The sequence below is a fragment of the Poecilia reticulata genome, chromosome 8 (assembly GCF_904066995.2).
Source record: "Poecilia reticulata chromosome 8, P_reticulata-male-v2, whole genome shotgun sequence".
Lineage (NCBI taxonomy): Eukaryota > Metazoa > Chordata > Actinopteri > Cyprinodontiformes > Poeciliidae > Poecilia > Poecilia reticulata.
The window spans coordinates 14,265,284-14,285,544 of record NC_088837.1 but is presented as its reverse complement, the minus strand read 5'-3'; the positions used below and the strand labels follow the sequence as shown (position 1 = coordinate 14,285,544).

Sequence of the window (20,261 nt, the reverse complement as noted above, 5' to 3'; positions counted from 1 at the left end):
CTCTAAAATAGTTGTGTTTGACATCTTGATATTTTGACAAACATCATAATTGCTTTAAATCTTTTGGCTTTATTATAATGTAACAAAAGCACAATATTGGTGAGGTTTGAGAGAAGTGAAGTAACGTGTTGCATAGTGTTTATAATCTGAAAAGTTTATTTCTCACCATTCGGGGGTTTTTAAAATAAAAACACAAATATGTCACCAGCGAGATAATTGACGTCAGTCAGATACATTTTTAAATTCATTAATGCATGTCTTCCTCCTCTCTCATTACCCACTTCCCTGTCAATCAAATAAAGTCTGCTAGAGTCAATAAAACCTTTGAAAAAAAAAATCCCCTGATAGTAATCCGAATGAGCTATGCAAATCTAAACCGTCTATGGTACATATATTTTGTGAGACGTGCCTGTTTATGTAAAACTGAGTTTTACATAAAACTCAGTTTCCTGGTGCAATGAATTGATGACGAACAACAACAGGGCTAAAAGCTGCACATAAGGGAGAAAGTCAGCAAGTGATGCTAAGAGCAGACATGTTACATAAAATAATTTCCCATCACTATGACAAACAGCCCAATGTACACCAAAAGAAGAATAAAAAAACAGATGAGATTTGGTGATGTCATTTTGCACAGCTGTGTTAGTTATGAAAAGACTAACCAGTTCTTAGCAGGATTTTTTTGTATGTTTTTTTTTATTGAAGTCAATAGAAAATAGTTCTAGTCTAGTGTGTTGAAAATGACATTAGGAAACTACTCTGACTTACTATTAGGACCTTGTTTCAGTGTTTATTCCTTAGGTTTTCTAAAAAAAAAAACATATTCAAGTTGTTCATATTTAAATGTTTTAGGGGGTAAAAAAATAATTTTTTGTTCATGTGTTTTGTTTGTTTCATTTATCTTGTTTTGCTGCTGTATAGCTCAGGCTGCTCTTGTTAATAAACAGTTTTATTCTCAATTAAGTTTTCCTTCTGGTTAATGAAAGGTTAAATAAATGATTTAATGTGGTGTCAAACAAATTAAATAATTCTGTTCACAGCAGCTTATTGTTGATTTAAATTACAACAAGAAGCCAGAAGAATAAGTAAAAAAAACTATTTACATTTTGTGGCTACTTCTCAAAACAATTAGTATTTTTCAACAAGGAAAGGCAAATGAGCATAGAAATTTCATAAATAATTTAAACTGTACCACTATACAGTAGTTCAGTGTATTGTATTTGTTGTAATTTAATTAATAAATTAGGTGTACTTTAAAGTACTTAGCTTACATAATGTCTACAGAGAAATACTGATTCTTCTACCTACAAAAAATTCTTAAACAAATTGAATTGGTTAAACTATAACAGCTGTTTTATCAGTGTGGAAGTTTTGCTTCCACTTGGCCGGTTGGATCGTTTTTTAAACCAACCCCCTTTTCTGCTTTATCAGTCTCAGTCCTCATATGCCACACCCTGCTGTTCTTCTCTCCTATCTATTGGTTTCTTCCATTGAGGAATCCACTTTACTTTTGTCAAAGACCTTTTTGAGTCATCATATCCGACACTTTCTTTCTTCTCCTCCTTCAGAATAAAACTACTTCTGCCATAATTTTACTCATTGCAAGGTAAGCTTTTTAAATCTGATTTTGTAAACCTAAGCACTTATTTGCTGAAGCAGTAAAAAAATAAAAAATATATATAAAATTATTTCATTATGATTTACCTTTCAGTCTCTGCTCCTGGTCATGGATGATTTTGTGTGTGACAAACTAACCGAGTGGGATCTGAGCGAGTTCATAGATATATTTAAAGGTAATGTATAATTTTGAATAAATGGTAATTGACAAAAAGCAATAGAAGTAATATATATGTGGTGCTGTTCCTATGCATGGGAAAATATGCTACATTTTTACTGACATTAAACAGTGGCCCGAAAGTAAAAATGATTCAACTTTGTTGGAGACACAACATTCATTTAATTGTTAATTTACAAACATCAGTAAAAGATAACCAGTGATAAAAGGGTAAAAAATATTATTAATATTATTAGACATGTTTTGTTCTTTCATACAAGTAGCCATGAAAAAACACCTGCAATACAATTGACTCAGAGGAAAAATCCTTTAGTCCTTTTCAGACAACGGTACTGTTATGATTTTTTTGTGGTTTCATTGTCTGTAATGGAATATACCTTATATTTTCCTTTGTTATTTACCTTCTTTGTGTTTTTGTCCTTGCTATTTATCATATTTGGTACGTTTTTTGTTCAAAATAATAAAAAAAATTATTATTTACTAAATAATACTGAAATTAATGGGTTAATTTCAGAATGAATCCATTAATTCTGTTATTTCAGAATTAATGGATTGGCCATTAATTCTGAAATAACAACATGTGACTTCTTTTTCTGTTGTGGCTTGATAGCTGTTATTTTTAAAACTAGGGGGAAATACCTATAAAGGTATTATTAAAAAACTTAAGTTAAAAGTAGCTCCTGAAATGCATTATTTTAAGTGCTCTGATAGCTTATGTAAAGCTGCTTTATTCTGCTTCTTGAAGTGAACTAACTCTACCCTGAAAGCTAAGCCAATGTGCAGCTTATTTACTTTGTTGCTATATTTTTCAAACTCCTCTAGCACCTTTTTCTCATAACAACTAGTGATAAATCTAGCAAGCGATTGTCTGTGTTGTTGCAGACTTTTATGGTGACAAAACTCACCCTGTCTGTCCTGAGCGAGCAGTGAAAGCTGCCTTGGCCTCTCTCGCTTCCTCAGCAATGTAGTCAGTTTCACAGTCATCTGTTCAATGCCATACCTTCACCAATAGTCAGAGCAGAGGAGACCCATTCTACTCCTTGTCCACATTGCAGATAAATCACACTTTTGTAAAGCTGAGTAATGCTATTGATCAATGCTCGCAGTGGTTAAGCCTGGTCGTTCTCTTTCTATCCAATTCTGCTCAAAACCTGTTCTTGCTTCCAGCACAGTCTGGGATTTCTCCCCTTCATTGGGATCGTCTCTGGTTGATTTTTGACTGGGTCATTCACCGAACAGAAGCAGAAGTTGTGAATTGTAGTCTTCCTGTAGTTTTAGCAATGACAGCAGAAGAAGTGAAGTTGTTCAGTCCATGTTGGCCACACTTCCAAATATTGAATTAACATTAACAGCCACCTCGTTCAGAGCTATGATGAACAAAGCTGTTCCTCTGCAACCAATAAGAAAATTTAACAGCCTAAGAATTGTTCGACGCAAAGAGGCAAATAGTGAGACAGCTTTAGACCAAATAATGACAATAAAAAAAAAACTGCACAAAAATGTTAAACTTTGCACAGAAACATAACAGACCCCCATCAATCAATCAATCAATCAATCAATCAATCAATCAATCAATCAATCAATCAATCAATCAATCAATCAATCAATCAATCAATCAAGTTTATTTATTTAGCACATTTCAGCAACAAGGCAGTTCAAAGTGCTTTAAATCATAAAACACAAAAATAAAGAATCATAGAAACAATAGACAATTGAGAATTGAAAAACCAGTGACAAATGTTAAATTTTGACGAGTGCCATCATCAACAGACGGTCAAAATTTTATTTATTGTGGTTCAAAGGCAATTCTAAATATGTTGGTTTTTAGCCTTGTTTTAAAGGAACTCAATTTCAGCTGTTATAAGCCAAAAGTTGTTTGGCCGCCTGGTGTTAGAATTTTCTAATTGTAGGAACATTTTAATTTTATTATGTTGGGAATCAAATTTAACTATATTACTTTTGTTAAGACTTAGCATGTAAATGTCTTTAAGATATTTGCATGTCCTTAAAACATGCAAATGTCTTAAAGACATGCAAATGTCTTTAAGACATTTCTAAAAGGGAGGAGGTTGGTCATGTGCATACCTGTCAAGTCTCCCCTTTTGGCTGGGAAACTATCATTTTTTATCCCCTTTCCCATTGTGTTCCCGTAAATATCCTATGTTATGACACTTCTCCTCCCCCGTTCCTCTGATATGGCTCAGTCTTAACTACAACAGTTCCATACAGTCACTCCTAGTAACTGACTATGCTGTCAAATTGTCAACAAAATTCTATGCAAATACAAATGTGAATTCAGTCTTTCACAAGGTGACACACCCTTTGGGAAAATACAGACGTATGCATTTAAAATTACACATTCTTCTATACCTTCTGAGATGAAATTCTGAAAATGCCAAATAAGACTTTTATCATGCCTAATTTGTAATATATTATTAGGCATGCTAATATATTTGTCTCCCATTCTTTTATAAATAAAACATCTTTAACAACTTTAAAATTAAATTTCCATCATTTATTAACAAACCACTTTTGTCATTAAAGGTGAAGGCATTGACACAAAAAATATGTACTGCCTTGAGGATCAAGACATTGAAAAATTGATTTCCAAAGTGGGACCAAGAGCACATTTCAGAAGGCAACTGAAGCTGTTAAAGGTAATTTCATGCACTATGTCACATACATGTGTGTTAGCCACAACACTCACAATCTATGTGGATATATGTGCTTGCAACATTTGTTAAAACTATGATGTGTTTATACGTCTTGCTACCAGTCACAACACTGACTATAATCTTTAGGATTCTTACATAGTTGCTAATAAGATCGATCTGTTTGTCTCCAGGAAGAACAAATCTCAAATCAGGACACAAATTTGTTCTTGTTACCAGTAAGATAAACGTGTTCGCACCAAATGTTATAATCAACAAAACGTTTTAAGGGCTGGATTAAAATGTTTTCATTGATTTATCTGTATATTACTCCCTTATAAAATTTAGAGAAAACAGGAGCAGAAAAACAGAACTGTTCAGGCTGAGGTACGTAAAACATTTAAAAAGATGCTTTTTTTGTCAGAAAATGTTCAGAAGACTCTCACATGTATAGTTTCATATATGTTGAATAGACACCTAGCTCTTTTAAACAAGGTGGTTTTACATATATATATATATATATATATATATATATATATATATATATATATATATATATATATATATATATATATATATATATATATATATATATATATATATATACTGCTCAAAAAAATAAAGGGAACACTTAAACAACACAATATAACTCCAAGTAAATCAAACTTCTGTGAAATCAAATTGTCCACTTAGGAAGCAACACGGATTGACCCGACGAGGGTCCCTGTTGTCAATCAGTGTTGCTTCCTAAGTGGACAGTTTGATTTCACAGAAGTTTGATTTACTTGGAGTTATATTGTGTTGTTTAAGTGTTCCCTTTATTTTTTTTGAGCAGTGTATATATAGTCATTTATAAAATAACTAATCATTCTTTAGGTTCTTAATGAATCATTGCACATCACAGCAATTAAAGACAAGGAGACTTGTATCTTCTTCCTTCTTCCCTGGTATGAGTGTAAACTGTCCCTAAACTATTCCTTGATATTCCTGCACTGCAGCTGAACCACATGTTGTCACTTCAAAAGCCCATTCCTCATAAATAAATGTGTCTAAGCCATACACTGAACATTTAGTACTCTGTTTCTCACCATTTGCTGTGCACCATGGAAACAAACTCAGGCCACACCACAGAAACATTATCACAAATTCAGTTGTTTTTTGTTTTTTTTTATCAGGAAACTGTTGCAGGCTCAAATAGTGATTAAACCCAAAAAGTGTTTGTTTTTTTTCTCTAAATTTTGTGGAGAAAGTCAAATGAATACGTTTATTCTCAGGTACTTCCATCTACAAGTGATGGAGGTGAGCATTACAGTTTCTTATCTTTCATATTTGTTGCAAAAACGAATCCTAGTTAGAAATCCATGAAACAGCGTTTCTATTTTTTGTCTGAAGATACAAAAAAAGGAAAGAGAAAGCTGGATCTGGAGGAGTTTAACAAAAGGGCACCAACAGCAAAACAGTTTCGCAGGAGTATGTCAGCAACTTTGCCAGGTAATTCTTCATAAATATGACAAAAGGCATTTAAAAGAGTAAAAGCTTGTTACAGCCCAACTTACAAAGCAGTAAAATTGAGGTAAGAGATACACAGATGTCAGCTGTATATTAAATAATTTTAATGGATGTTTTAATATATGATGTATAATATTGTTTGTGGTCATCAATAAACAACCACAAAGTTGTTTAGAAACACTTCAAATGAGGTGAGAATTACAGTTTTTTTTTATAATTCATATATGTTGCTAGTCACTCCTGGTGACTCTTAAATTATCAACATTTTAACAGAATACTAACAAATCCTAGATAGAAATCCATTCAACACTTTTTCTCATTTCAAAAAAGGAAAGAGAAAACTGGATGTGGAGGACTCCAAAATAAGAGAACCACCAGCAAACCGGTTTTGCAGAAATATGTCAGCATCGTTGCCAGGTAATTCTTCATAAAAACAGCAAATGACTTTAAGGATAAAGGCGTAACTTGTCACAACCCAACTCACATGGTAGTAAAATTGAGTTAAGAGACATACAAATGTCAGCTGCAAATTAAGTTATTTTGATGAACGTGTAATTTTCAATGAATGCTGCTTGCCATCATCTATAAATTAGAGGTTTAAGTTATTTACAAGATAATATAATGCAAAACAAACAATTACTCAAACAAAATAAAATAAACTTCAAACCCCAGGAATGTGTGGAAGCAAGAACACAATTGTCAAAAAAATAAGAGAACATCTTGCACAGGAGTTTGCAAATTTCACACTAAAAATTATGGATTCATTTAAAAAAGTGTGACACAAAAAATTCAGATGTATAAAGCCAAGAGCACGCACGTGGCTGTGCACCTTTCTTTTATACATACTAATTTGTGTGAAATAGAACGCAGTTTCTGGTCCGCCCCGTCGCCACCCATAAATATGTCAATTAGTATAAATACCCAGAACATTACCACCACTTGTCCTAGTAACCATGGAAACGGTGCCTTGCTTGTAGTAGTTTAAGTATTTCTAATGATAATGATTATATATTTTTTATTTAAAATGTGCCTGCAGGGCACATATGAATACGCTTCCGTAAAAGCCAAAGGTCATGTGTTTCTTTTATTTTTTTGCTGACAGAACTAACGATGCTGTCTGATGTGAAAAAAATAATGACACATGTCCTTGCAAAACTAAGCAAACAAGAAAACACAAACCTAAATGTTTTTCTAAGGTAAGTACGCCCGGTGTCTCCTTGCATTATTTTCATGGTAAAATTGCAAAAGTATATAAAAAGTATATGTGTTACAGAAGAGCTGCATAATTATGTTTTTCGTGGTCAGAGTTTGCTGGATTTAGTTTTATTTTAATTTCTACCTTATTGTGTATTATTATGTATATCCAGATAAATTAGATCAAAATTATTTAAATTTTAATTTCCAGCATATTCTTCCCCTTCTTAGTTCAATTTGTTGCATTTAGAAAAGGCTTGCAAATAATTGCCTTATTTTAAAGTATAATAAATTAACGCAATGTAGATTATAATTTTTGTAATTTGTCTTTTTTTTTTCCACACCACACAACTTGATTTTTTTTCACAGGAATAAAATAAAGGATCTGAAGACAGATAGAAGAGAACTGGTTGGTGTTTTTGGTAAAACTGGAGCTGGGAAAACCAGTTTGATAAACGCTCTCATTGACGAGAGGGAACTTTTGCCGTCTGGAGATGTTGATGCATGTACTTCAGTCATGATTAAGGTGGAGGCGAACATGTATAACACAAAGTATGAGGCACATATTGAATTTATCACAAAAGAGGTAAAAGAGTGAAAATATTCACAGCTATTTGACATGAACTGGTTTCTCATGTTATGTAATAAAAATAATCAAAAATGTTTTGCATTCAGGAATGGAAAGATGAGTTGTGGTCAATAAAGCATTATTTTGGGGATACTGCCGATGAGGATGAAGATTATCAGGATGTTGCTGAAAAGCTCTCGGCACTCTATGGAGAGGAATGGAAAGAGAAATCTTCTGAACAACTTATGGACCCGAAATATTTCAAAGAAATACAAGAATTCCTTCAATCCACAGGAAAGATACTCTCATGTGAAACTGTAAGAATGATACAGTGTATAAATACTATAGTTTAAAGTGTTACTATGGAAAGCTAGTACAGTTAGAATCAGGATTAACTATAAATATATAATTGTCGAAAATTTATAATTTAATGAATAAGTATAATTAATCTCTATGACAAAAATGATAAAGAAAGACAATGGTATTTAGTGATATTTATTACTGTATCACTTACAAATGGCAACCAGTGCTATTTAAGTCCTGTTAACCAAAGAGAGAGGGTTGGCTGAAAATAATTTGCTAGATGAATACGGTTGAAACCAAACTATTACTTAAAATGAATAAAAAACCGAATAAGCATATTTTTCTCCCCGTTTGAACTTAAACCAGACCAAACCTGACATCTCCTTTAGCCTGATAAAACTAAAGTGGAACTGTTTGGGCACACATTTGGAGAATAATGGGAATGCTTGTACCATCTTAACGAAGTATGGGGGTGGTAACATCATGCTGTGGGGCTGTTTTGCCACAGGATGAACTCTTACTCTTCATCATATAGATAGCATTGTGAGGAAAAAGTTATTTTGTAGAAATACTGGAGCAACATGTCAAGATGTTAGCCAGGAAGTTAAAGCTTCGACAAAGATTGGTCTTTCAAATGGACAATAACTCTAAGCATGCAGACAAAATGGCTTAAGTACAATAAAGTCAGTGTTTTGTTGTGGCCGTCACAAAGCCCCAATGTCAACCCCCAATGACAAAACGTTTGACCCAAACCCAGTCATACATTTTAAAAGACTAGTATCCTTTTAAAATGTATACAAACTTCTGAATTTGAAGAAAGCTACAAAAAAATTTCTACAAAATGTTCTTCAAAGTTTTCTGGCATTTAGTATGGTGGCCGACAGGTGCAAATGCGCAGCAACAGAGAAAACATGCAAACAAAAAAGAAAAGAGCACAAATGAAATGCAGCAAACATAAAAATAGACGCAAACAAAAACCAAATGAATGCAGCAAACAAAAAAGAAAGACGCAAACAAATGAAATGCAGCAAGGCTTAGCTTTAATCAGTCAAACCCATTTGCTCAGGAATAATTTAAATACTTTAGTGAACCAAAATATTGTACAGCTATTACCTGGCTTAATATCTGTGTTTCACATATATTACTGTGGAGAAAACTATCGGGAGTTTTTAAAACAATTTGCCGGGAGACATGGGTTCTCTCGGTGTACCGAACCTGGAGCGCCCGGCCAGCTGACAGCTGGCGAGGGGAGCTGGCTGTTAATGCAGCGGGAGCAAACATCTCCGAAAATGTCGGAGCAATATTGTAATTAAGTGATTCATTAATGAACCGAGCAGATATTTCAGATCTATACATCTACGTTCTCACCTAAAAACATTGTAAAAAATCATTTTGTGTAATTTTAAGTGTAATACAGCAAAAATTATTTGGCCGCCATTGCTGCTTTTCTGAACACCCGTTTTAAACATAGACATTAGTATTCATGTCTATGGTTTTAAAGGATGCAGACCCTAAATTTGGACACAGCTGTTTTTTGTCCGACTCCCTCTCGTGGTCTGGAGCACTTCCGTTTTCAGCACTTTTGTTTGCATTTTTTCTTTTGTTTGCTGCATTTTATTTGCTTTTTGTTTGCTTCTATTTTTATGTTTTCTGCATTTCATTTGTGCGCGTGTCTTTTTTTTTGTTTGCATGTTTTCTCTGTTGCTGCGCATTTGCACCTGTCGGCCGCCGTAATTTAGCCAATAGAAACAAGAAATAAAAGTGGCTTAGTCTAATTTACTTTCCGTCGGTGAGAAAAAAAATGTGTATGTCTTTTTCTTGAATGCATGTGAACTTCTGCTTTAAACTATACCTAATGCCGCTCAACCTCTTTGATTAAAACACGTCTCTTTACATTGTAAAGAGGAACACTTCACAATGAAATTTGTAACCTTGGTCTTGCAAAATTTTAAATGTATAACAAGCTCATACCAAACACCTTTGATAAAAAATTAAATATCCCATATTTCCTATATTTGCTTTTTTTGCAGGCTAAAGAGTTATCTGCTAAAATAATTAAATACACAAGAACTGAATCCAACCAAGGAGGCGAAAAAGGCATAAAGAGATGGTATTGGCCTCTTGTGAAGTGTGTGACTGTCAAAGTGCCACATGATAATTTTCCCCAACACATCACTCTTGTGGATCTTCCTGGAAATGGAGACCGTAACAAAAGCAGAGATACAATGTGGAAAGGGGTAACATATTGCAATATAATGAAAATGGAAAAATATCTTAACACAAATTGTTGATCACCATTATATCTATATTTCTGTTCCAGATTGTTGGAAACTGCTCTACTGTGTGGATTGTCACTGAAGTGAACCGAGCAGCATCTGAAAAAGAATCTTCAGAAATCTTGAAAAGTATCAGTAGCCACCTGGGAAATGGTGGGGAGTGCAGATACATTCACTTTATCTGCACAAAATCTGATGTTATTAAAGTCTCAAACGATCAGTAAGTTGACTGAGGCGATAAAAGTGTATAGTTCAATTGAATATTTAAGTCATATTCTAATCAAATTAGCTATTGAAAGGCTCAACAGGCATCTTTATAACTTGAAATAACTCTTCATAACAGAAAACTATTTCCACGACAAACTTTTCAATTGTGAGAAAATGGGATAATAGGATGTGTGATGGATCAAGATTGTTTTAGAGAACCAAAAGTCTTTAGATTAAACAACTCTAAGTATCAATATGTCTTTTTCCATCAGCTCAGCTGACCTTCAGGCCAAAATCCTCAGAAGAAACATTAAAGTAAAGGAAGCAGTGCGCAAAGAATTCAACAAGCTACACAAGATTAAGGTGAGCTTCGCATGTCAAGACAACAACTAAAATAAATACTGTTCATAGATACAAAAACAAAATCAGTCAAGTTTGTTTGTATAGATAAAGCAGTTCAGGTGTGTCATTACAGTTACCAAAGCCACTCCAAAACACCTTCACAAAAGTGCATGCGAGGTCAGTGCTGGATGATGCACAAGATGTCTCTTATGAGTGTTAAAGATGTAGCCATTACAATGCATTTACCCTATGGCTGGTAGTAGCAAATTTCCAGCACCACAAAAATATAAAAAATATTCTAAGAGTTTGTGTTTACAAGAGAACCAATTTTAATTGTGTCCCATGTTCCTGTATGCGCCACTGGAGCAAGCAAACAAACATACGCTACCTGTTCTGCCCACTCTGTGGGTTGGAACCCTAATAAAGTGGGAAAATTTGTTTTATCTAGAAACATTTCAGTGATGACTCTTTCCAAGTGTACACAGTGAGTGCTGAGGAGTTTCTGACACCAAAGGTTCTCAGTTCAGGGAATACTGGTAGGTTAAGATTCCTGATTGCTTTGATGGTAATCTGACTGTGACACTGTTGAAATGAAAGTTAATAAAGTTTTTGCTTTCATAGAAATCCCCAAGCTTCAGGATTTTTTGCAAAATCTCAATGACAGTCACTCAGAGACGCTGAACTATGTTTCTGGAGCTCTTGGGATTCTCTCTTTGATCCATGGAGCCAAGTTAAAAAAAGAGGTAAACTTTTACAGAGAAACTTTTTTCTCTCTTTGTATTCATATTTTTAGAGCAACATTAATCAGAAATATGGGGGCCCTGAGGTGCAAACCACATCAACAAATAAATAAAGGCAACTACAAATTGAAAAAGTCAACATTTTCAAAAACACATTAACTAAACACAATTACTAATTTATCTTCATGAAACAAAATTTTTAAAAAATGAATTCAATGGATTTGACTTAATGCTGCTACACACTCATGTATTCATCATGAAGTTGTTTGAGATCCACAATTATAGAAAAGAAGAAGAATGTAGCTAGCCCTATCCAATAATATTTTGAGTCAGCACTTACAACAGAGCTCACCTTTATTCTTTTTTACATTTTGGGCAATATAACATTGTGACTGTCTGTCTACCTATCTAAACAAAGAGAACGTGAATGCCAGAATGACTTCCAATTCTAAAGGCAAAAGTGGTATTGTCTTCAGACCTAAGACTTTTGTTTTGTTAATGTTGTTGTGTTTTCTTAATTTGTAATTATGCTTAGTTAATGTCGTTGTGCTTTTGAATTGTTGTGTTTTTCAATTTGCAGTTGTGTTTAGTGATTTGTTAAAGTGGTTTGTACCGTACAAAGCAATAAAATGCCTAAAAAGTGTTTGCTGTAGTAGCTGAATTCTTACTGAAGTATCTCATGTTGCTGAATTAGTCTCACTTTAAAATATTCTAATGTTTAATGTTTCTCCATATTGACCTACTTTCACTTCTGTCTAGCTTCAGCTTCCTTTTTGCTCCACAATGGAGAGACAGAGACTGTTCAAATTTTAGTTAAGATTTACTGACTGTGATCGGCTGAAGAGGCTTGTGCTTATTGATTATTGTTATGTTTTTGTTACAATCTCTCATGACATGGAATAAGTTGATGTCATTGTCTCTTCGGGTTCACTGCACATATTCGTTTGCTAACGAGTATGTGCAGCAAAATAATTTCAGACCATTATCTTCACCATTGATGTTCCCCAGAGTCATGTCTTAGGCACTCTTCAGTTCATTAACAATATTTAACATCTTGACTACATTTTTAGGAAAACCTACTCTGCATTTTATTCCTATCCTCATGACCCAGCTTACATTCTTAACTAGGAATGTTCTTATATCTTCTTATATTTATTTGGGATAAATCTTAGCTTCACTACTGTAATTCTATCCATGCTGCATGTTTTCTTCATTGACTTCAACTGATACAAACCTCAAAATCTTGGGTCATTCCCATAACTTAACGTTGTTCAACAACTTTATTGGCTGTCTATAAAATTGTGCATTTCAGGATCTCAAGTCATTTCATGTCTTTCGAAAACCTTTCACCTCCACTTCTCTCTGATCTTTCTGCACATCATCACTTCTGCACAGACTCTAAGATCCAGCTAATTTGTTTTTCTCTTTTTTGCTATTAGTCTGGAAGCTTTAAGTTGAGTAGGCCATATCATCTTTGGGACTATTCCTGGTGTCAGAGATGCAACACTAATTTTCTCTCTACTTTCAAAGCCAGTTAAATTTTAACTTATAGTGCTCTTAATTGCCATTTTTTGCATGTCATTTGATTTTTTTTTAATTCATAAATGTAATTATTGTGCAGCATCACTGAAGGCCTTGCAGTCTTTAAATGACCTGCCTAATTAATAATGTAATAATAATAATAATAATAATAAGTGTCTGTTTTTATTTTCAGCCTGGAAGAAACAAAGAACTATGTGAAAAGCTTGAGCAAATCATAGCCCGTCAACTTGATCCAATCCAAAAAGAAATGGAAAAATCTTTCAAGGTTTTTGAGAAATGCCTGCAAAACGGGGTTGAAAGATCTAAAAACTCATGTGAACAAAAGTTGAAGAATTTCCTCTCTCCTCGGGTATGTTACCTGGCAGTATCCACTCAGTTGATTAAAATTTTATGTAGCATGTGTTTGAAATAGTTCCTTATTTTTTAGGGAAAGAGAGGTAGTGCTTATCACAGAACTTTAAAGACTGTTGTCAAAAATGGTGGAGTCTACACACCCAGAAAGGGAAAACAAATAAACCTCAACATGAAGCTCACTTCATTCCTGACTGAAAGCATTGATGAGGAATTTAGGAAGACATTCCCGTAAGAACTTAATACAAATATTAAATATTGTCAAACTCTGATGAAAGTGTACAATTTCTAAATACACATTTCAAGAATTTATTAGAAGAATGTAATAATAAAACATGAATGACTTCAACATGTCAAACAATTTCAGAAATGAACGACAAAGTGGTCCATTTAATGGTGTAATTGACAAGTTTTCACTTTACACTAAAAGTCTGAAGGAAAAGTACAAAGATGCGACGCTGCAGCTGATCTTTCTCCAGACAGAGGTAAATGATAGAGAAAATATGAATTTTGTTCATTAAAAATTAAATGCAACCATTTATGATAGATTTTAATAAAAACAACTCATATTCTTTAGCTGTCTTGAATTTTTTTAAAGATATGTTACTCTGGTGGAATTATTATTTTTTTATGATTATATATATATGTAAATATATATGTATATTTCTCATAGGAGTCAAGAATTAAGAAAAAGCTGAACAAACGAGTAAGAGACCAAAAGAAAATAATGTACAACAGCCTGACAGAGACAATCGAGGAGACCATGAAAGACTGCTATGAGAGTGAGAATTGCTATATTCACATAATATAATATAGCTAAATTAAATGTTTAATTTATTTTAAATTAAACATACCATATTTATTATCCTTTACCATTTGCCATTAATCTCTAATTGTCTGTTTTGCAGCTGCAGCAGGATTCTCGGGTGATGGTATGCTGAGAAGAATGAAAGAAACTCTATCAAGACATGTTCACAAATCAAAGGACAGCATGTTTGCTAAGGCTAAAAACGTCATGTTGAGCCACCTGCTGAGCTTAAGGGTTTGTCCTTATATCGATATTGAAACAGTATTTATTTTGCTAGGCAATAGTAATTCAAATCTGAACTGTAAATGTAGCAGTTATATCAAAAACAATGCCGTCCATAGTTACTGGCAACCTACCACATATTTTAAAAGGTATTGACATGAAATATATCTGTTTTGCAATATTTCATGACACACTCTTAAGCTTCTGAGGGCTTTCAGTGGAGCAAACAGGCCCACAGCATCACAAATCCTTTGCCATACAGAAAGTGATTTTTTTTCCCCATTGTCCATCATTTAACTTCAGACGAGGCCAGAGTGTTTGCTGCACTGAAAGCTCAAACTCTTTACACTAAGATCTCTAATGGTAGGACAGATAAGACTTTTTCCTGGTATTACTTCCAAGCAGCTAACAATATACATTTGCTATAACAATTGTTAAGTTAGTTTGTGATCCCAAACTAACTGGCTGAAGCTCTCTAAAGCCCCTTCTCCATTGACAAGTTTTGGATACAAAACATGGAGTTTAGATTTCTTCAAGTTGTGTGTATCTCTATTTGCACGGTGCATGAGCATGCAGGAGATGTCATTGATGCTTGAATAATGCTGTTTGCACTGACACCCAGCAATGACCCAAACATTATGAAACCAAATGAGATTTGCTGAATAGTTTGCTTTACATGCAACTCTTTCTACATTGTGGGACATTATATATATATTTTTAATGTGCAGCCAAAAGAAATTGTAATAAAATATTGTTTTGATAATTAGTGAAATACTGAGTCAATCAGAGAAGATCAGAGTAAAAAGAAAAGTATTGAATCTTAGAGATCAGCGAGAGAGAGAGAGAGAGAGAGAGAGAGAGGAAGAAGAGTAAAACGAAAAAGAGGTGAAATTTAGCACATACAATTCTCTTTAATATCTTATTCAGTCACATACACAGTGCCTTCCACCCATCTTTCCCCTGTAGGTAGTTTATCTCAGTTTCTCCCATCTATGGTTAACTGATACCTCTGTCCCTTAATCGAACCTGGTTCAAAGGAGTTTTGTCGGAAAGGAGAAGAAAAACATTTCCTCTGAAAACCTCCCTTATCAGTTTCATAAGAGAAACACCTGCTCAGAAACCTTGATTCTTTCTTCCCAGTAAATAAGCTAAAGTTTGATTTCCCCAAGGCATTATACATCAATATCTTTGCATGAACTTTATTGAATAGAAAAATCCAAACAAAAAAATGAAATGCACATTCCAGAATTAATATTCTGTAATTCTGGTGTTTGCACAGTTTCTCATCTCTTCATTGCTCTCCCATTCTGCAAAGAGATGTGCTGCTTGGAGCGCAGCAAAATCTTTCCTCTCCAAAAGTTAATGCAGGTATTCCTGGTGCTGCTCAAGATTAAACTCATGATAATTACACGCCTGCACACTGAACAGCTCTCTAATTGTAGATGCCATCTTCCCTGGTACACTGTTGCAGTTGAAATTGTGTATGACTGAAAGACTTAAATATAACTTTAACTAAAATCTCATTCACGGTTTGTGAAAGATTAAGTACGAATTTAAAGCTCTAATTTCTGTTTTTTCATAAGGTCAAATACGCTGACAAGTATGGCACTGTGTAATATTATGCTATTGTGGAAAATAGAATATATTAAGATATATTTCAGGCATTTAGGAGTAGTTGCAGAGTAATTGCACGTACAGTATAGGGAGTACTTTATGTGTAAATTAGTTTGCAATGAATACACTTTAAGACTTCTACCCAATAATAAAAGTTCTAATGCTAAATTAGGTGGAAATTCTTAAAACAATGAAGGACACATTGAACAACTCCATTGACCTTGCTCTCAAGACAGACGACCACTCAATTCCAGGTAAAACAACTTATTTGTGTTTGATATGTGGCCTGAAAGGCATTGTGTAAATATTTTATGCAACATCTAATTAGAAATTGAAATTGCATTCTTAGATGTTTCAGCAGAGCTCATGAAGGTAAAGGAAATCTACAATAAGCTTAACAGCAGCTCAAAGTAGAAAACCTCATGAACAGGGTAAAGCATTGAATTTTATTTTCAAACATGAATGTAAACATACAGTATGTGTTGGCACTGACCAGTGGTCTAGATGTATTTGAATAATGCTTCTGTCTTTCAAATTAACAGCTCATCTGATGCCATGACAAGGGTCACCATGAGGAATACTGAACCAGCTTTATTTAAAAAATTATTTAATAATTTGTTACTAAAAAACTTTCTGATCTCTAATCTTTTTGTGAAATAGATGTTTAAGTGGAAATCATTACAATTCCAACATTTTTTGTTGTTGTTTTTTTGTTTACTTTCAGACTTCATTTTTTATTTTTAGTAGTGAAGTTTTGTATGTATATAAGATAACAGACAATTTTAAGCGTTCCACAAACTGATATTAATTTTTTTTATCAATGTAGAAAATTTTACTTCTTGTCTAATTCAGTTTTTATGCATAAAAACAGACATTAAGACTCTGAGCTAGTTTTAATCCCTAAAAACCAATAAAATGTGCTAATTTTGTTTCACAAGTAAAGGTTTTATACATTTCAAATTGTGATAAAAATAGAATTGTAGCTGTATGGTTTTTATTTTTTACCTCTTTGTTTCTGGTGGTAAAAGTTAGAATAAAAGATCCCTGGATTGAGTTTATTCACAATGTATGCTAGACACAAACAAACCTGACAAAAAAAATGCTAAATCTCTATCTTAGAAATTGCTTCTTAGTTTTTGCTCCTTCCTGAGATAAAATCCATCATTTGGCTTTCGGATTACATAAAATCCCTCAAGTATAGCACCAAGTTTTTAATTTCTTAAGGTTATAAATATCGGTCATTGGCTCCAAAACTTCGCTTTGCTGTGGAGGTTTTTAAAAAAGCTACTGAAAATTATTTTGTGCTCCCAGGCTTTATATGATGATTATAATGTGCTTCTGATTGTTTTTATGCCTTGTATAAGTTAACTCTGTATGTTGTTGTGACTTTGTGTCTGTGAAAGGTGCATTAAAAATAAACTTTACTTATATTATTCTTTTCATTTTAATTTTAATAACTACATTTTCTTAATAACCCACCCACATACATAAACTTCATTTGTAATTTACCCGTTCACCCTTAGTGACCCCTGTGCAGGGTGCAATGGTACTTGTTCCAAGAGGTTTTAGGAATCAAAGGGTCAATTATGTTGTTTCATGACCTTTTTGTGTTTTTATATAGGATGCATTTGACTTTAAACTTTCAGAGGCAGAGTTTTAAGGGTAGAAGTGTAATTGCTTTCATGAATAAACAGCTCTAACGTGATATTTAGAAGCGTAAGTGGTTGTGTTTAAATATATTTTCTTTTGCAGCAAAAGTGTACACATCTTTGGTGTGGGTACACAAGGGATCAGTTCTGAGTCCCATCTTTTTTGCACTTGCAACAGACAGGTTGAAAAGCAGAGTATCATGGTTGGTGAAGGCGGAGATAAAGAAGAGCCAAAATGTGACATAGTGAAGGTTTATTTGGACTGACATGGACCAGAGTGTTCACCAAACTTAACAGATGTAAAAAGCATAAGAATCCCACAACAGATAAAGACATGACTAGAACATAAATACTGGAAATACTTTTCCATTCTGTTGTAGAGACTCTTCTCACCTTGGTCCTGGTAGGTGCCCTCTAGAATCTATATTGAGCGACATTTTTTGAGTAACAGCTTTCCTTTCTCTTGACCAAACGTGTTTTGACATAGGAAAGGAAGGACTCTTTAAACCAGGTCAAGTTTATATTTTAAATACACAGAATAAATAAAGCAAAATATGCACAAAACAAATACAAACCCAATCCTCAGGTGATGACATAAGACAAGACTTATTGACTATTTCTTTTGGTAACATGAAATGTATCCAAATTAATAATCTAAAATGAAACTATGTATAGGGTTGGAATTTAAGGTGGGTGCAATGTTATGCAAAGCAAAGTTTGCATGTTTCCTTGTGCAAAGAAACTAAAAAAATCAGAACCACAGGATTAAAAGTTGCACACATGGGAGAGTGTCGGCACGAGATGCTGAGTGCCGGCAACTCCAATAAGACATTTGCCGTAGGGCACATATGTCAAAGTCAAGGCCCGCGGGCCACATCCGACCCGCAAATCAATTATCTATGGCCCCCTGAATGATATTTAATTACTATGAGATCCGGCGCGCAAGCCAGAGCCGCCCGCTCGTGTTTTGCCCGCAAACACTACATTTCCCATAATGCAACGGTAGCCCGCGAAGTGACTACAGCGCGCCCAAACGGCTTCATTATTCATCAGCAGTCAGAGCAGAGATTTCAGGTTTTTCAGATTTCTTTCAGGTACCACCCTCCTCAAAAATGGCCAAACGTAAGGTGGACGCTGAGAACAGGGGGTTTCAAGACAGGTGGGAGGCAGAGTACATGTTTACGGAGGTAAAAGGCAAACCTGTGTGTCTTCTGTGTGGAGAACATTTGGCTGTAATGAAAGAATATAATTTAAGAAGGCACTATCAAACGTCTAAGAAACACACAGACAAAGACAAGAATATGGACAGTGGTGGAGAAAGTACTCAAAAAATTTACTTAAGTAAAAGTACAAATACACAGTCAAAAATGTACTTAAGTAAAAGTCAAAGTACCACATTAACATTTTACTTAAGTAAAAGTAAAAAAGTCCTGGCTTTTAAAAATACTTAAGTATTAAAAGTAAAAGTACTCGCTGAATGCATTACCTAATCGTTAATATCATTAAGTGGGCCGATCGTATTTAATTTTAATACATCAGAAATGTGCCATTTTAATTAACACTACCACAGATTAAACGTGTTCTTATTGTGTTTATTCTCTGTAACAGTTTAAACTTAGATATGTGATTCTATGAATCATAATTTCAGGGATGGAAACATTTTGTCTCCTGTCCTAACATAGCATGAACTTCATTAGTCACATTTATTTAGAAAGAAATCTAACTGAAAGGGGATGTAAAGAAGGTGCGGGCAGGGTGGAGGACATGCAACCAAGGAGCCATGTAGCAGAGTTGTAGTCAAGACCACCGAACTCGAGACCAAGACCAGCGCCCCGCGCTAAATGACACAATAACATTAAGTTTACCTATCAAAATTGGTTTTCAGATTGATCAGAAAGATCCACATTGCCATAAAAACACCTAGATATTAAATACTTAGAGCTGAAATATATTTAACCAGTATCAATTAAAACTCACTTCATTCTGTTTTGCTTTCATCGCTGTGCTACAATCCGCAGAGGTCTCCTGCTATTCCTAGAAAAATAACGCCCTGGGCGGTTGCCCATATTGCATGTCAGAAACCACAACTGAAACATCGCAATTAACGGTAAATAACGTTCAACTATGAACACTGTCCAACGGCGCAACAAGTAACTAAGCAGAATGAGCACCGTGACTGTTTTCATCCTCCCTCCCACTGCGATGTTTGCCACCATGACAGGAGACGAAATCAATCAATGAGCAATGAGCATGCTCTGTGTTCATACTTTCAACTTTTACTTATTCAGCGATTAAATGAATGTCTATATATATATATATATATATATATATATATATATATATATATATATATATATATATATATACACTAGTGACTAGTGAGTGTGAGAGCCACTGTCCAGGATGAAACATCCAAGATCCATAAATACATCAAGGACAAAGCCTCAACGGACGATGTGCTCAGCGAATGTCTCAGGCAATGGGGAACAG

At 34.1% G+C, this 20,261-nt stretch overlaps 1 protein-coding gene across 6 annotated transcripts; it reads left to right on the top strand.

The window, feature by feature from the left end:
• The first annotated feature begins 1,473 nt into the window (after positions 1 to 1,473).
• LOC103460883 (nuclear GTPase SLIP-GC-like) lies at positions 1,474 to 17,555 on the top strand. 6 transcript variants are annotated; one of them, XM_081610015.1, is made up of 24 exons: positions 1,474 to 1,606; positions 1,712 to 1,793; positions 4,340 to 4,452; positions 4,641 to 4,685; positions 4,795 to 4,833; positions 5,721 to 5,745; positions 5,839 to 5,937; positions 6,286 to 6,372; positions 7,058 to 7,151; positions 7,519 to 7,735; positions 7,825 to 8,034; positions 10,051 to 10,257; positions 10,341 to 10,516; positions 10,776 to 10,866; positions 11,294 to 11,381; positions 11,467 to 11,588; positions 13,300 to 13,476; positions 13,555 to 13,709; positions 13,846 to 13,963; positions 14,152 to 14,260; positions 14,387 to 14,520; positions 16,295 to 16,376; positions 16,472 to 16,553; positions 16,665 to 17,555. In XM_081610015.1, exons 2-23 carry the CDS (start codon positions 1,727 to 1,729, stop codon positions 16,534 to 16,536), a joined length of 2,520 nt encoding a protein of 839 aa, XP_081466141.1. In that variant the 5' UTR covers positions 1,474 to 1,606; positions 1,712 to 1,726; the 3' UTR covers positions 16,537 to 16,553; positions 16,665 to 17,555. The 6 variants fall into 6 exon arrangements, 5 of the variants coding, with proteins under 5 accessions (XP_081466141.1, XP_081466140.1, XP_081466142.1 ...); XM_081610014.1 differs by having other exon boundaries at positions 5,697 to 5,745; XR_014088637.1 differs by lacking the exon at positions 16,665 to 17,555 and having other exon boundaries at positions 5,697 to 5,745; positions 15,788 to 16,376; positions 16,472 to 16,526.
• The last annotated feature ends 2,706 nt before the right edge of the window (positions 17,556 to 20,261 follow it).

What these genes read in the sequence shown, in the direction of transcription:
- LOC103460883 (XM_081610014.1), top strand. Translation starts at nt 1,727, where the DNA reads ATGGATGATTTTGTGTGTGACAAACTAACCGAGTGGGATCTGAGCGAG. An exon ending in TTGAATTTATCACAAAAGAG is followed by an intron (nt 7,736 to 7,824) that starts GTAAAAGAGTGA and finishes TTTTGCATTCAG; the next exon opens with GAATGGAAAGATGAGTTGTG. An exon ending in TGATCTTTCTCCAGACAGAG is followed by an intron (nt 13,964 to 14,151) that starts GTAAATGATAGA and finishes TATTTCTCATAG; the next exon opens with GAGTCAAGAATTAAGAAAAA.